Raw genomic sequence first — 16,302 nt, forward strand, 5'->3', positions numbered from 1 at the left:
GGTTGGGCACTGGAACAGCTCCTCAGGGAAATGGTCATAGCACCAGCCTGACAGAGCTCACGAAGTATTTGGATGGTGCTCTCAGGCACATGGTGTGACTCATGGAGCTGTCTTGTACAGGGCCAGGAGTTGGACTTTATGATCCCTGTGGGTGCCTTCCAACTCAGCATATTCTGTGATTCTGTGATTTTATGATAGAGACAGACTGTGCATTTGGGGAGTAACTGATGGCTAAAAGGATGCTTACAGCTAGGCGTAATGGCACGGTCTTGTGCTTGTGACTGCTGCAGTTAGAGACTGCAGACTTAGAGATATCAGACTTTTATTGTAGTGGAAGGGAATTATATAAAAGATGGATGGAGTTACTGTGAGTTTCTCTTGTCTTGCTAATTGAAAGACCTTGCAGACTCTGATTTTGGCTGGTGTCCAAAATAGCATTTCTCAGCAAAAGTCTCAGAGAAACTTCACGTTTTGCAATGAAGCTCATCTGACAGCTTACAGGTGAAAAAATGCTTTTGCCATAGGCTGTAAATGGGATAAAGAGATGAAACACAGCTAAGAGCTGTACCTCAGTAACACCAGTACTACCACCCTCACTCCTCACCATGAATCCTCTCTTGCTTTTCTGTAGCTATGGTCTCTTATTACATCCGTGTAAGTCCTTCCTAACTCCAGCACATCTGCTTTCCCCAGTGCCTTATTCTCTTCCATCACAAGGGGAATTATCCTTGGAGCTGTACGTTTAGCTTAAATATGAATTGGAAGCTGTTTTGGGGGGACCAGACTTTGCAGGGAAGAGCAACAGAGACACTGGCAATGATTTCCCTGCAGGCATCTGGTTCATAATTGTAGGGACAAATCAATAGTGTAAAAGGCAGCGTAAAATAGCACTGATGAAGGAAGGTGAACACAAAGATTTTCTATCTATCCTCAGTTATGTCATAAAGGACACAATTTCTCTAATTATCTGGTCACTGAGAGCCAAAATGGGGGAGGTCTGATTTAAGGTCTGAATGTTGTAACCCTTTGTTTAGGAAGAACAGTGTCATTTAGGTCTTTCTGCCTCAGTTTCATCTCTCAGCTCTGAAAGAGTTAAAAGTAACCTGGCTTGTGCATACTGCAGATTGTCCAGAACATGTCTGTTGGTCTCTAGAATCCCAGCACACAGGGATGCTCTTAATTTCAGAGTCACAAATCTTAGATCTCTTTCATCTTAATGCCAAGCAGAACACTGTAGAAAAATAGTTAAGAGCAGGTGTAAGCAGAGTGAGACAGAAGCTAATGTAGTCCTCTTTTTTCTTCTCCTAATCTGAAGAAAACTCTTTTGTTTTATTTTATGGTTGTAGATGAAATTTGTAGATGAAATATAGCTTTAGCTATTGGAGACACTGCTCTCAAAGAAGATTTGCTTTGTAGCTTATTGAAATGAACCTCTATGTTGTGCTCAGCAGGAGATGCAAAACCCAAATGAGCACAGTTAATTTCTGTAGAGGGGACAGTCATACCCAGTAACCTGCCCCCAAAGCAAGCAGCCATCTCCATAAGAAAAAAGTTCTTTACAAACAGTGTCTCTATTCCTAGTTAACAAATGAGGAAATGGAGGAACAGAAGCTGACTGCTAGATTCTGCCTGTTACACTGGTGTAAAACTGATACCCATGTTCCTGCAGCCCATAGCTGCCATCATGCTCCCAGGGACGATGATTTTATGTTTTGAAACACAGTTATTTGGAATGCTTGTACCTCAATACCAAGTGTATTAGTGATGATTTCCTTTCGACCCACTCTCTCTCTTTTTTTTTTTTTAATGTGTGAATTAGACCACTTTTAATGTTATTACTGTTTCATGTAAAAGGCAGTCCCACAGGTTAGCCAAGACTTTCCCTTTGGCCAGTGTTCTACATTCTATTCTCTGTCCCTTTCTAGCACGGTGGGAAACATCCACTGTCAGCGATACTCAGCTAATTTTCCCAATATCATTCATTATTGTACATGCCCCTCACACATTTTCTTATATTCTTCCTGCATCCATTATCCGGAGAGTTCGATTAGGCATTTCTGCCAGCTGACAATAAAGTCAGTGGAGATTGTGGTAACAAAAAAGTTGCCTGGAGGGGAAAGGCAGCTGTGAAATAAGATGAGAGAAGTGAGCAGATCTTGGTGGAAGAGGGACATGATGAGGGCAGCTGAGGATGTGTTTATTCAGCATTTCCTCCCTATAGGCTGTGCAGGCTGGTTTCTTCTCTGCAGCTGGAGCTGTCCTTCAGGATCTCCAGGGTGCTGGAGGTGGAAAGGCAGTGAAACTGCAGCCTTTTTGCCCATGTGATGAATCCTCTGCAGTATACAGCCAACTGACTGCAGTGAAATTTATTCAGGAACTGCAAATCTGCATAGCAACAGCCACAGTTGAGATTTGTCTATTTCCCCTCTGGGAATTATTGTGACCACTTCTAAGGAGAACTCTGAAACCTCCATTATCTGTAGCAGATCCTTTGTGCATTTAGGCAAGGAGAAGTACCAGGAAATGCTTTTTTTGCTTGCTTCTTACTAAGCCACTCGTGTTTGATTGAGTTACAAGAAATGAAGAGCAAGTGTTTCCTGTCAGTGGTCTCTATGGTGTAGTTGCAGTTCGGATTAAAACCTTCCCAGTCCCCACCTTATATTTTGCTTCTTGTTTTTTAGGTGATTTTACTTCCAAAATTTCTTAAGTTTCGAGAACTTATACTAATGCACTCACTTATGCTTTCTCATGTAATGTTGTTGATGAAGTAGCAGCATATTAAAGACTTTAAATCCACGTATTTTAAAGTTATCCACATAAATCCATACTGAAGTACTTAAACTGTCACTTGTGAACACATGTTTTGTGCATGTGTATCTAATGACTGCTAAGTACCTAGGTTTGTTTATTTATTTGTTTGTTTGTTTATCAATTATTTTACCCTCCTGAAAGTTACATAGACATACAGAGCTGTGGTGCTAAATTATTTGACTCGAAAATAGCAAAAGGTGACTTCATTAGTAAGTCTTGAAATGAGGATAAGAGGGACAACTTAAAACTGCATAATTACTTTTGACACTAAGGGGATTAAAAACTCATGAAGTCTTTAAGCTTGAGCTATTACATTGCCACCCTAAGCCAAAGATACCTGACTTTAAGCAAGTTCAGAGAAGGTAAGAGACATGGGGCAGACTATTCCTTACACATGATGAGTAACTAAATACTATGTAATTGGTTATACAGTCTGACTAGAAGAGCCTTATTTCACACAGTGGCATGCACAGATATCTGGAATTAAAACAGTTGACCTAACTTTAGCATGTGATTTACCAGCTGATAGCTTACACCATGTATTTGTCACTGCTCGAATCACCTAAGATGCATCTCTCCTGAACATTTATGAGGATTCACTATGTTTATGCACATTGAGTAATTGCATGAATAGACTGGCATAAAAGAGACAACTGATCTGAAATAACAAAGCCATTTTGCTTGTTCCAGAGCTACAGCTTTCACACTTGGTACCTCTAAACAAGCAGTTATAAATGTAGCTAGATATTCCATTTTGGTGGTCCAGGTTGATGTCTTTGGAAGTTCAACCTCTAATTTTATAAATTCTTCATTTTGATGAGTAAAGCAACTTTACAACCTCAGGTTAATTTTCTGTGTGGTTTTGTGAATCAAATTTACTTTCTTCAGTAATACAGAAATCTGCTTTTTTAGATAAAACTCCCTGTTTCATTTTACTTTTAGGAAAGGAAAGGTGAAAAGAAGGCAAAGTTAAAAACAACTTTAGCATATTTTTGTACAGTGGTTACTAAAGCTGTTTCTTCCTCTGTTTTAAATAAGATCCAGGGTCCTTTATGGAGTGATAATTCACAGTCTGGATTCAGACATTGATGTCTAAGCAGTAACATATAAGTTAAAATCCTTCCCATCAGTTTACTATAGCTGGAATACAGAGGTATTCCCTTGCAGCTACTTACAGCCTTTCTACAGAAATAATCTAGAGAGTGGAGTAATGAGGTATGTCACCTTCAGTTTAGTTGTATTGGCCCCACTGCAGCACCTCACAGAGATTCTGCGGGTGGTGATGGTCAATATTTATTTCCATGGATACCTAGAATTTTTATGTAAGCATATTGAGACCACTAGGATTTGATCTTTTGAGCCAACCATCAAGTAGGTAAAAGATTATAACTTTGGATTGTTTTGGAGTATTCAAAGAAAAGAGCTCTAAGGGATTCTAATTTGGTAAAATTCAAAGATGTATGTATTAAGAGAACTAGATAAAAGTATTAGCTTCATTTTTTGGTTCTGTCACTAAGCTTACTAGGCTTATTTTTGAAATCCGCCTAGCTGAATTTGTTGCTAGGATTTTAGTTATGTTTTAACTTGACTTAACATATAATTTCAAAGAAATGCAGAACAGTTCTATTCCAAGTGCATTACTAGCGCTCCTTAGGATACTGGTTTTTAGAAATTAGCTAAACTGTCTTAGGTTAACTAGATTGACTTCAGTGGCTGGCTTTGAAGTCTATCTCATTTTTCTGCAGTTCAGTCTAACAAAATACCCTACAGACCTTAAGCGTAAGATTAGACAATTCTAGACAAATGCTCCAAGAATACTTATCTTCTGTAATTTACTTGAGAACTTACAAGTGGTGACTCACTGCCAGGTGTAAAATTGCTGTTTCCAGATGCCACTTTCTAAAGCAGGCGTAAGAGAGAGGAGCAGAAGTCCTGGGCTAGAAAGCATCTTGAGGCAATTATGCAAATTTCTGTCTGGGCTCATATAATACAGTAATGGGAGACACCATACTGCACCACACTGCAAACAAACAAATGTCATTAAATGCTATTATTCCCAAAAAAGCTGATTGATTGATTGATTGATTTTTAACAGCTTTTCATTATTACATTTGGAAAATATTTATCAAGCAGAAGCGATTGAACCCACACTGCAGAAAGGGTGTTGAAATCCCTTTACATTTTTACTTGCTTTTGTTTGACAACTTGCTTTTCTCATGTTAGGAGAAGAGAATGGGCAGTCCAGTTCATTGTTTCTGGCTACTTTAACATGGAAGCTTCAATTAGGGCAACAACTGCTTGAGCTGCAGAGAATCAGCTTTCTGATTCTGGTTGTGGACTTCACACTCTAACAGATGATTCAAGTTAGTAGCCATCTTTTGTTAACAGGGATGCTCTATGTCAAATACCTAGAGCTTTTTATAGATTCTGCTCCTCCTTTGACTGTCATGATGCCCTTTATGTCAAAGGAAAGCACTGGGAGGCTCACCAGGCACTTAGTGAGCCATCACCTCTTGCATGAATTACTCAGAAGCCTGGTTTTCAACAACATATGTTCCCAAACAAGGCAAGGAAGTTGTCAGGCTCAATCGCTGGTGAACCTAGTTCGCTGAGGAAAAGAGACTTAAAAAAAAAAAACTCCAGAAAACATTTCTCCATATCAAGTAGACATTTTTAATGTATCCTTCCTGAAACAAAATATTTTAGGACTTTTAGCTTACCTGAAGCAAAATTGAATACATGATCATTGATGGCGTCAGGAGGATGGACGAATTCTTATGTCCTGCCATGGGGTTTGGGAGAACTAACAAATACTCCATTGAATTATCAAAAAAAATAGTGATCTGTCTAATGATTAATCATTTTATAATTCTGATAAAAACAGTATAATGGATTGTGCCCCAAATATTTTGAATAAGAAGGTATGCTAGAAGGCTTTTTTTTTTCACTTTACAGAATCATAATGAATTCATGGTTTTAAAGTAATTAAAGCATGTAATTGCAAAAGATAATTTTTACTACTAAAATTTTCAGAAATATTTGTAGTGTATAAGACATGGAACCTTCATCTCTTTCTGATCCTAAGGGAACTAACATGCAACAGTTGCCATGATTTAAGAACAAATCTATCTTTACAGAAACCATGTATTTTCTTTTAAATATCATTGTTGAGTGTGTCCATAAATGCAGCATTCGCTCCCAGTGCAAAGAAACACCAGTTTTTAAGTGTTGCCTCAAAGGCAGATGGCATAAAATGCCTGAATACTCAATGTTTCTGCAAGGGAAAAATGATACTTTAAAATACTTTCCCATGCAGTGAATGATACCAAAGCTAAATAGCAAAGACCATATTCAAAACTTCAAAGTTCAAAGAAGGGTTCTTTTTGCCAACGGTAAAATAGTTTAATTTTCCATCCTAGTTTGGACAAAATTGCCATTCAATACTGTAAACAGCAACACAACTGAATTTTTCACTGCCATAGTTTAAGACACTATTGAAAGATGTGGTTTTTTATTATTACTCCAGGATATAATCTAGGAAATAGAAGTATTTAGTATCACCAGAATGTCAAACAATTGTTTACATTCCTGTTTTTGAAATTCTTCTGAATATTTCTGCTAGAATATGACTTTACTGGCAAGTTAAACTGAGAAACAATTAGCATGGCTAATCATGTGTGGAAAAAAATAATTTTAAAAATCCATTTCATGGTGTATGCCCCAATTTGTATTGGCAAATAATTAAATTATTTCACACTTCTGTTTCCTTAATGCATATGGAAAATGTGTTTCATTATTCTTTTCCTTTTTTATATAATTATCTTTTACTAATTGAATATGTGGTGCAAGTTATCAACTAGCTGCTTTTATGCATTCATTTAGCTTCATCTCATTCTTTTTCAAATAAATGAGAAGTGTTTCATTCAACATGAAATTTTGAAAAGTGATAGTCTTCAGACCTTTATCAGGTAGAAAGTACAATGTACTCAGTTTCATCAATTATACATTCTCATTTCTTTCAATATTAAAAATTTAAAAATGGATTTCCTGTCTTCAGAAAATCAAAGTTCCAAATAATACATTTCTTGAACTTCTAATCAAGTTCCAGTTTACACATTTATCCATCTATCACAGAGTTTACTTCTATAACTATACCCACTGATCCTTAGGACTCAACTACCCTAAACTGCTTTTTTTTGGAGACAATAAAAGCCTTTCCCAGCTTGTCCATTTTGCTTTCTTGCAAATTTTGCTGTGAGATGTATTTTTTTTTCCGTGAAGGTCCCTCAAAATACTCACATATAAATTGTGGATTTGCTAATTTTTGTGCGTTTGTATGTGAAATGCATGAATATGCATAACATATACCATATATACATACACTTTAAGCCAACATTTTCTGAGATGCATTTACTTTTAAAATGACATTTTAGAACGCAGATTTTGTATTTTCTTTTTGTTTCCTTTTTTTTATTCCTTTCAAAGTTCTTTTTGTGATAGTTTTCTTCAATAGAGCATAAAACTTCCTTTTTTTTATTCCTTTCAAAGTTCTTTTTGTGATAGTTTTCTTCAATAGAACATAAAAAGGAACATCTTTGTTCCTTTACTAGAACAAAGATGTTTTTGTTGTTTGATTATCTTTTCTTTGAGTTAATAGTCAGAGCTGTAGCAGTACATTTTTGACAAGGAGTTTGGTTTTCATTATTCTTGTATTTATTATGGAACATAGAGGATTTGCTCTGTCATCAGCGTTTGTTCATGGCTGCTTGCCTTCCACTTAACCTTCAAAGTTAGTTAACCCAAAAGGCGTGTCCAAAAAATTACAGTTGATGTGTGTCCAAAAACTGTGTTTCGCTGAATGGGAGAGATTGTTCCGTAGAACAGTTGTGATGTAATTTTTTTTTTTTTTTCTGTGTATTACATAGCACTAAAAAGTCTTTGAGATGGAGAAAATAATTTAAGATCCATTCAGAGTCTCATTTTCCTTCATGGCAGGGTAGTGTGTGCCATGTTGGTTGCCCTTAATCAGAGCTAAATGGTAATTTGTAGGGAGTGGTAAACTGAAACACGTTTTTTCATTTCCTTGCCTAGTCTCTTCCTGCAAAATACGAAGGTTATTCTTTTTAGGCTTTTTGTGGAACAGTTCCTGAGTTTCTTGTTGCCCTTAGTCTTCTATCTTCACTCTCTCAAACTGGTTCCCGTGCAGGGAGTTTGCCTCCCTGGGTAATTTGTATGATGTGAACATTGTGATCTGCAGCCCAGCTGCTGTGCCAGGCCCAAAATGACACCAGTTCCTGCCCAAGAAACTGACAAAAGCAAAAGGCGCTTGCACATTGCAGTGTGAATTTACTCTGATTTACTTGATGAGTAGGATGCCTTGAGTGGTTCAAAAATCTATCACAACAAAATTCATAGGATCAAACATGTGTGATGCTCTACTGTCTTTCCACTCCCTGTGTGCTCCATCTGACACTTCTTTTTGTTCTTTTTCCCATTCATGCAGTCACCTAATGCTGGAGACAAGGATGACCAAACATTGACGGTAGGCAGCAATTATGCATCTGAGTATTTGTTTCTCAGGAGGGTGGTGAGGCAAGCCTTACATTAGTTTGCCATGCATCAACATTCTTCTAAATTGCTGGGATTTCTTTCTCTTCTTATACTGCTATAGAGTTTAAATAATTTATTTCCAAACATAAAGCAGTGAATTAATCTTCTTTATTGGTTTCTATAATTTATCACTTTATATGCGTATGACACCAAAGATTAATCCACGTATTATTGCCAAATATTATTTTCTTTCTAATTGGATTTTAGGGTCTTTCTAGTCAGTAGTCTGTTGGGTCTCACTATCCTTTTTATTGAAACAAACAGCTACAAAACACTGTTACTCTGTGAGATATATACAGTGCATTGATTATTGTACTAGACAATTGCATGGGGAACAGAATCTCAGAGTATGTTTTGTATTTATTTACAAGCATGCAAAAGATGCTTGTACATTAGATTCATTACTGTAGATGTCTGTACTGCCTTACCACACTTTCAATCTCTTTTTGCCATGAGACTTTAGCCAAAGTGAGGAGCATATTTCTGACTGAGTGCCATTGAAAAAGAGTACTACTGTCTGCCCTTTTTCTCCATAGTTTTGATCATACACATATTAACGATGTACTGAAGTAATAAAAATTGTAACTTACTTCAGGGATTCAAGCAAAAGGTTCTACAAATAAAGAAATTATTAGTTCTTCCTGGTGCAAGTATAAGGTTTTCATTTTCTTAGCATTTTATGAGTTTTCACAAAGAAGGATTCTTTTTGCCATGTTTTTTTCCTGAGTCTGGGAGACTAATGGCTGTTCTGACAATCCATCCCCTCCAAAGAAATTGTCTATAGTTAATGGCAATGGGTGATAAAGTTTGTAGCTTAACATACCCTGCTATAGGCAATAGTTCAAAATGTTTCATTGTGCAGTGAGCTGTGAGATTAATTCATATTGTTTCAGACATCATTCCACACAAACACCAAAAATACCCTAAATTCTTCACTTTATTTTTTACCCTAGACCAAGCCACGTCTCCAGCGGGGAGGAAGCTCCGCATCTCTCCACAACAGTCTAATGAGGAACAGCATCTTCCAGCTCATGATTCACACACTTGACCCACTTGCTGAAGGTATGACTATTAATTTTTTTTTTTTTTTTTTGCTTTCCTGATACAAAAGTAAACAAATGCTTTATTTTTCTTTTCCTTCATGAAACTGTTTTTTTCATTTCTCTTGCTTTCATCAGTCTTTTCTGAATGTGTCTGGATTTTCTAAGAGAGCTCTTAACTTTTATAGTGTGATATACATACTCCCACCAAGACTTTCAACTTAGTAAATATGTTCATTACAGTAAAACTAAAACTGGTCACTTGGTCGATGCATAAGTACTGATTCTCTTCTCTTCTGGCTCCAGCAGCAATGTAAAAGCTACACAGACTGTACCATCCTGTACTTTCATATTTTTGTTTGGTTTCCTCTCTGGTTTTGATTTTATTTTAAAAAAATGTCACAATGGTGGATAATTTGTCATGTGCACTGTAGAAAAGAATGAGATTCTGTTTATTTGACTTCAGGTTGTTTAATGCTGACATTAATAAAAATGCAGCCAAGGTGTCCTCTGTGTTACATGTATGTAAACAGTTTATTTGCTTTATTGAAGTGTGGCGTGATTTATTGTTTCTTTGACAAATTAGCAAGAAGACCACTGCTTTGATCTGAGAAGCTTGCAGGAAAACCATATTGGCTTTGTAATTGTGGGGTGATCTGACTCTCAGATTCTAGTAGAAGAACCAAAAAATTCAAGCCCATGTGTTATTCGATGTCTGTGTGTCAGTAGAACTTCTCTTGCTACAGTAATAGTTGACTTGAGAAATAGCACTTGTGAAGGACTAAGGATGTTCTAAAGAGAGCTAAAATATTACTGACTGACTTTTCAAACTTCAGTGACCAAAAACTATATATAGCACTTCACATGAGCATACATGACAGATTGAAGAGTACAAGAAAGCTAGAATTGTTGACTGGAGCACAATTTAAACCTAATGTAAATTGAGAAAAATATCATCTCTCAGGTATTTTTCCATTGCTCAAGCTTATTTCACTTGTTTCCCATACATAACTTGTTCAGTGTTCAGACCTGCCTATTTTTCTGCTGTAGTAAGCTTGCACTGTGTAGCGTGATTCAGAGGCTTCCCCCTTCACGACAGTGAAGGGCAAAAGAGCTTTGAAATCTTGTCACAATCCGCTTGTTGCGAGATCGTCGTGATGGTTCTTTTCACCGATCCCAAAAGTGCAAAAAGGCAAACAACAAGGGACTATCAGTTAATCACAACAAATGCACCTTTATCAGGGGCCAAAACAGTAAATGCGATAGTGGGGTCAGAAAGGAGATAAAAAAGGATAGAGAGAGAGAGAGAGAAGAGGGGTATGGGAATAGCTACCAACACAGGTGAGATCCTCACTGGTCCTGACGATGGGGATCTGTCTTGTCTTGTTGGAGGAGTCTCTGAAGTTCTGGTCAACTCAGGGGTCCAGTTATAGTCCACCGATGAAAAAGGGGGGAACATGCAGGACAATAAGAGACTATTGAAGTTTCTGCGGGGGAACAGGTGAGTCCACTGAAACCACCAACGCAGGACGAACACAATGTAGAATAAGTCCATTGGAATCACTGAAGAAGAACAGGTCATGTCATTAGTGGTTTTCCCCACTCCCTGTGGTAGGGGTCTCAGTCTCAGTCTCAGTCCTTAGGAGGAGGGTTTTCGATCTCCATCCGTCAGTCACAGGGGTAACGAGGGAGATGAAGGGTCTTCAGTGAAAGACCACTAGAGTCACCCCAAAAGTTCATTTGGCTTAAAAGAGGAGAGTGGGTGAATATGCAGCAGGCCGTTCCTTGCTGGGTCCATGCCAGGTCCTTGCCAACTCCTTGCCAAGTTCTTGCCAGGCCTTGTTCGGAACAGGTAACGTAATGGTACAACAGTCGCACCTGCACTGCCGCTCCCTCCAAGCTGGAACTGTAGTGGGGGGAAGGGATTTGTCCTCATGGCAATTGAAAGACAAAAGGAGAATGAGGGGGGATTCAGATGGCCTCTTACAAATCTGAAATTCATCTTGAGAGAAACAAAAGCCTTACACTTCTGACCAACAGGTATTACTTATAATTAAGTTTGTCAAGTAACTCAATTCTGTTTTCATTATGTCTGTGAAAAGATTGATACAATTGAAACGATTGATTTTGGATTGATAGAGATGTTTGCAATGCGTAAATCTTACTTAAATTAATCCAGTAACATTTTCTTCAGGGTTTTTTTCCATGTAGTACTTTACTGTTTGCAGATTTTTTTCCTTTCCAACATCTTACATTTGTCCTGGAAGTAATATGCTTTAAAAAAACTGGAATAGAAATATATTGCTGCCTTCAAGTAAGTGCAAGGCAGCAACCATTTAATTACCTGGATGTTTCATTAAAACTAGCACATTGAGTTAAATTTACAAAGGGGGAAAAAATCTACCTACATTTAAAGTAAACCCTGTATTTTAATGCAAAACTACCATGAAGAAATGGCCAAAAAACTGCTGGAAAATAGCTTATGTATGTGCAGATATTTAAGTTGGTATATATAAAGAAGCCAGTATTTCAAGCTTTTGCTGACTTTACAGAATTCAAATTTTAGTTCATGAGAGCATGAAAGTGCAATTCATTCAATCACTTGTTTTTGCATTTGGAACTCTGGTTTTAGCTTTTTATAAGCAGACTTATGACTGTAGGAAAAATCTGAGAAAAATGCATCCATGTTTCTGTCACACATTATTAACCTTTTCTGAGGCACCACCTCATTTATACACAGACTTGGCTTTCATGATCTTTTGCACAGCAGGCAGTTTGAAGGGCAAACATGAGGAGTACTGGATCTCTCCACTGAACACACTCATGTTGTTTTTGGAGATTTTAAGCTTTTGAATGTCTGTATTAATTATTTAATATTCAGCTTATTCTGCAAACTTCCATGAAAGAAAAATTTCATTTTATGTAAATACTGTGTCAGGTTGAGGCAGGTAATGCTAGTTAATACATTTGGATGTTGTTGTATTTTAATCTTACATGCACTTAAAATCTATGTGTGAAAATGGTTGTGGGTACCTACTATATACAATATTAATTATCTACTTGGATCTGTATGAATTTTACTGACCAAATTCTCCCCATCTTTTTCTGTTTTAATCTGAGTATAATGACATTGAAGAAACAAATTAGTGCATCATCTTTATTTTAAGAGTCTTTTACCATGCCAACTAAGTAATTTTTAAACTGATAACATTTAATTGTTACAAATTGAAAGAAATAGTATTTATTAAAAGTGTCTGAGAAATCAGTCCTTTGCTCTATAAACCCATTATATGGGGAGATGTAGAAATGTAAAGGAGTACCTGGTGCCTTCTTTGACCCATGTGGCTCTCTCCAATTTACATGTCCTTTCCTCTACCAAAAAAACTCAACAGTTTTGACTTTTGTGTAAGCAAAGAAAATCAGCTCTGCTGCACTCATGTAATGAATGATGATGGACCTGCTGCATGACCTGTGAGGCTAAAGGGTTTCTTCCAAATCATTTGATGCAAGTATGGATCAGACTCAAAGAAATAGTAGAAAGATGTTATAAAATTTTTTCATTCTTACTTTAGTCAGCTTAAATTTCCTCAGTATTTCTGTCAGATGATGACTTAGATCAACAGGTCAAAAACATTGCATCATTTGCTGAATTTGTTGGATGTGCAGAAAAAGAACAATTTATGAAAGCATTAAAAAGTGCCACTCTCAAATAAAAAAAAAGTTTGAAAGGTGTCTATCAAAGCTAACATATACACAGGGACTCTGGCAGCCCCTGCACTTGGGCATACTCCTTACATCTTCCTCCTCCTTGTTGCATTTCCTTTCTCTGCATTTTTCTAGCATTTACTTCTTGGCCTTTCTCATACTGGATCTCTCACCTGCACCCACCTTCTTTCAGCTTTCTTCCATAAGATGTCTTCTTCACGACCTGCTGTCTTTCTGGACTGCTGGCTCCATTAGTCAGATCACTTCCCGATCAGACACCAGCAACACTGCAGCTGCCACAGCCAAGTGATCTATGTTTTCGGTGGCTGGAAAAGCGCGGCTAAAGTCTGTGAGCTCTGTGCTTGATTCTTGAAGGCTTCTAGACCTAATATTGCCTCTAGAAGTTACATTTCTAATTTTTGCACTGTTGCTGAGAGATCCAGCTTTTCTTTCTCTTTAAATCAGTAATAAAATTCACTGTTGCATTCCCTTGGACAATTGCAAGGAAAATGGGGGCATCAGAAGGCACATTGCACTGTCATTTGGAGTTGTGTGGATTTTGCAAGGGTGAGAGAGAAGAAGTCCCATCTGCATCCTCTTGGTAGCAAAAGCTGTATAGAGTGTATAAACAGGCCATGTGACTGTTAAAGATCAGCTTGACCTACACACCATTATTACTGCATTAACATTCAGTGTATTTATAGAAAACCAGCTCATCAAATTTACTTCTGAATAATTCATTTGTGAAGTCAGAACCAACCTCTACTGCAATTTAAAGCATATTAAAAATGCACTTGATTGCAAGTAGGATAACATGAAATGAGAGAGTAAGATTTACCTTGCAAGTAGGATAACATGAAATGAGAGAGTAAGATTTACCTTCCAAAAATGTGGATAAACAGAGCGGTCCCAATATACTATTACACACTTGTGAACCTGTCCTTCCTTTTCCCTTTTCACATTAATGTGGCTTTGTATGGTTTGTGACTGTCTTGTAAAAGCCAACTTGCAAACTATCCAGAATCAGTAGGCTTGCAAGGTGTTCAGCCCATCTCTGACAGATGAGTAATATCTGAGATCAGTGGGAGCTGCTGGATATTTGGCTCTTTATATTCACGCAGGTGTGCAGTCATGCTGTGGATTTAACAGTCTAGACAAGGAAGGCTTCTCCCCTTCAAAATCTTGGTCTCAGCATAAAGCTTCTAAGAAGATAAGAGTTCAGCCACTCTAGCAGGTGAATGTGTAGGATGTTTGTTAATGAGACGTGAACTTTACATTGCAGCTGAGACATCTTCATTCATTAAAAATATAAATATCTGTATGACATTAGGTATTTGTTTGCTTTTATCTTATTACAGAAATAATGACCTTGATAGACATAATTTCTTGAAGATTAAGATTAATGACTGCGTATGTTTCTGGCTATCATCAACTCTCAGCCAGTCATTAATCCCCAGGAAATCCTATGCCATATTTGCTTCTGCTTAAGTGCTAGTCTTGCAATCCAGCTGGTCTGTTCATAACAACATTACCTGTATGAATAAGGATGGCATCATCTGACCTGCTGTGTTGTTCAGGCCCCAATCCAAAATCCAAGCAACCTGAACATAAATCATGACAGTCACTGATCATTTGTAGCTGTTTTCTTCTGAGTCCTGTACCTCAGATACCTTTGTCCTAGTTTTGAAAGGGATATTCCTGGGTCATGAAAGTGTAGGTTTTACAAAGATCTCTTTAAATTTTTTAATAGGTGACTGGTTTTTTTTTTTTTTGCAGAGGGAGCAGGGCAAGAATAAGATGGTAAGTCTTTTTTATGAAAGTGTGCCATGAATAGTCATCCTACCTTCTCCCTATAAGCTGTAGGTTGCTGTAAAGATGATTCCTTCAGAAGTGTGGAGGGAGCATTTTCTCTCTGGAGGCTTTTACAGGTACTCTGTTGAACAGGGAGGATACCAGCACTGAAGTGAAGATTTAGAGCGCCAGTGCAATCTGAGGCTACATTGTTTTTCTTGCACAGCTTTATCAAGATATAGGAAGAATGAGATCTTCATTATCATAGCACCCCTTTTCTGCCTGCTGATAAGGTGCCACAGGCCAGCAAAACATCTCCCACAAGTGAGAATCTAGCTAGTTGCTGACTTTCTTGCTCTGTGTGACAAGGCTATAACTCATATGCAAATGACATCCTCTGCATGAAAATGGGTGTGATATAAATCTCTGTGATGTCTTAGTCCCCAGTGAGAAGTAGGTATCTTTGGCAATTTTCTCCTATTCCCATCTCTAGTCCTATTTCCAAAATGGAAAACTACAGGACGTACTTCTGCAGAAAATGAATTGTTTATCTTATAAGCTGTACCTTTTTTTTTTTTTAAGATATAAATATGGTGCATGTTATTGGTGAGAGAAGTAACCTTCTGTTACATAAAGCTGAGCTTACAATTTTGACACTTCCTTCACTGAACACAGAAAAATACAGTACTGTCACTGTTCTGACAAAAAAAAAAAAAAAAAAAACAAAAAAAACAAAAACCTGCATTCATACTTCTCAGGAAAATAAAGAACAATACTCAAAGTTTTTGACATAGTAGTGAATTATTTATAATGGCTTGGTAGATGCTGTTGTGTTCCTACATATTGGTCTTAAGAATTTTCCAACTTTTCCATTCAACACGAACTGTTCTGCTTCATTTGCTCCTGCTGCTTGGGTACTTTCTTAGATGTCATGGAAACTGTCAGCTTACCCAAAAGGCATTTGGCAGAGGTTGGGTAGCCTTTGCCTGGACAGTTACTCAGCAACCTCCCAGCTTTTGTCTCATTTTGCAAAAAACTCATGTTCTTACTCTTCCCATGGCCTAGGTGAGATGCATCATCATGCCTGTGCTCACTGCCATTAGTGCCATTGGAAACCTTGTTTGCCTGAAGCTGTTTATTTGCTATATTCTCAGAGAAGTAAGGCCAGGCAGCTCAGCTTACACCAACTCATGGGTAATGCTCAGCTCCTGCATGGCTGAAGTAGCCTGAGCACTTCCACTTTTCTCATCTTCAGAATAGGGATCTCAGATCCATGAATATGGATCTCAGAAATCTTTTTCAACCTTTGATTCTGTTATGTGGCAGGACTTGAGTGCACTTCACA

General features: G+C 37.5%; 1 protein-coding gene across 6 annotated transcripts in view; it reads left to right on the forward strand.

Annotated features, from left to right (window-relative positions):
* SLC24A2 (solute carrier family 24 member 2) overlaps positions 1–16,302 on the forward strand; it is a 135,884-nt gene that overhangs the window by 45,791 nt on the left and 73,791 nt on the right. For all 6 annotated transcript variants that reach the window (XM_053931625.1, XM_053931620.1, XM_053931622.1 and 3 more), the window contains exons 3-4: positions 8,315–8,353; positions 9,375–9,483. In XM_053931625.1, the coding sequence (XP_053787600.1) occupies positions 8,315–8,353; positions 9,375–9,483 (148 nt within the window). The remainder of the gene's footprint in view (positions 1–8,314; positions 8,354–9,374; positions 9,484–16,302) is intronic.

This window comes from Vidua chalybeata, chromosome Z (assembly GCF_026979565.1).
Source record: "Vidua chalybeata isolate OUT-0048 chromosome Z, bVidCha1 merged haplotype, whole genome shotgun sequence".
In the NCBI taxonomy this organism is placed as follows: Eukaryota; Metazoa; Chordata; class Aves; order Passeriformes; family Viduidae; genus Vidua; species Vidua chalybeata.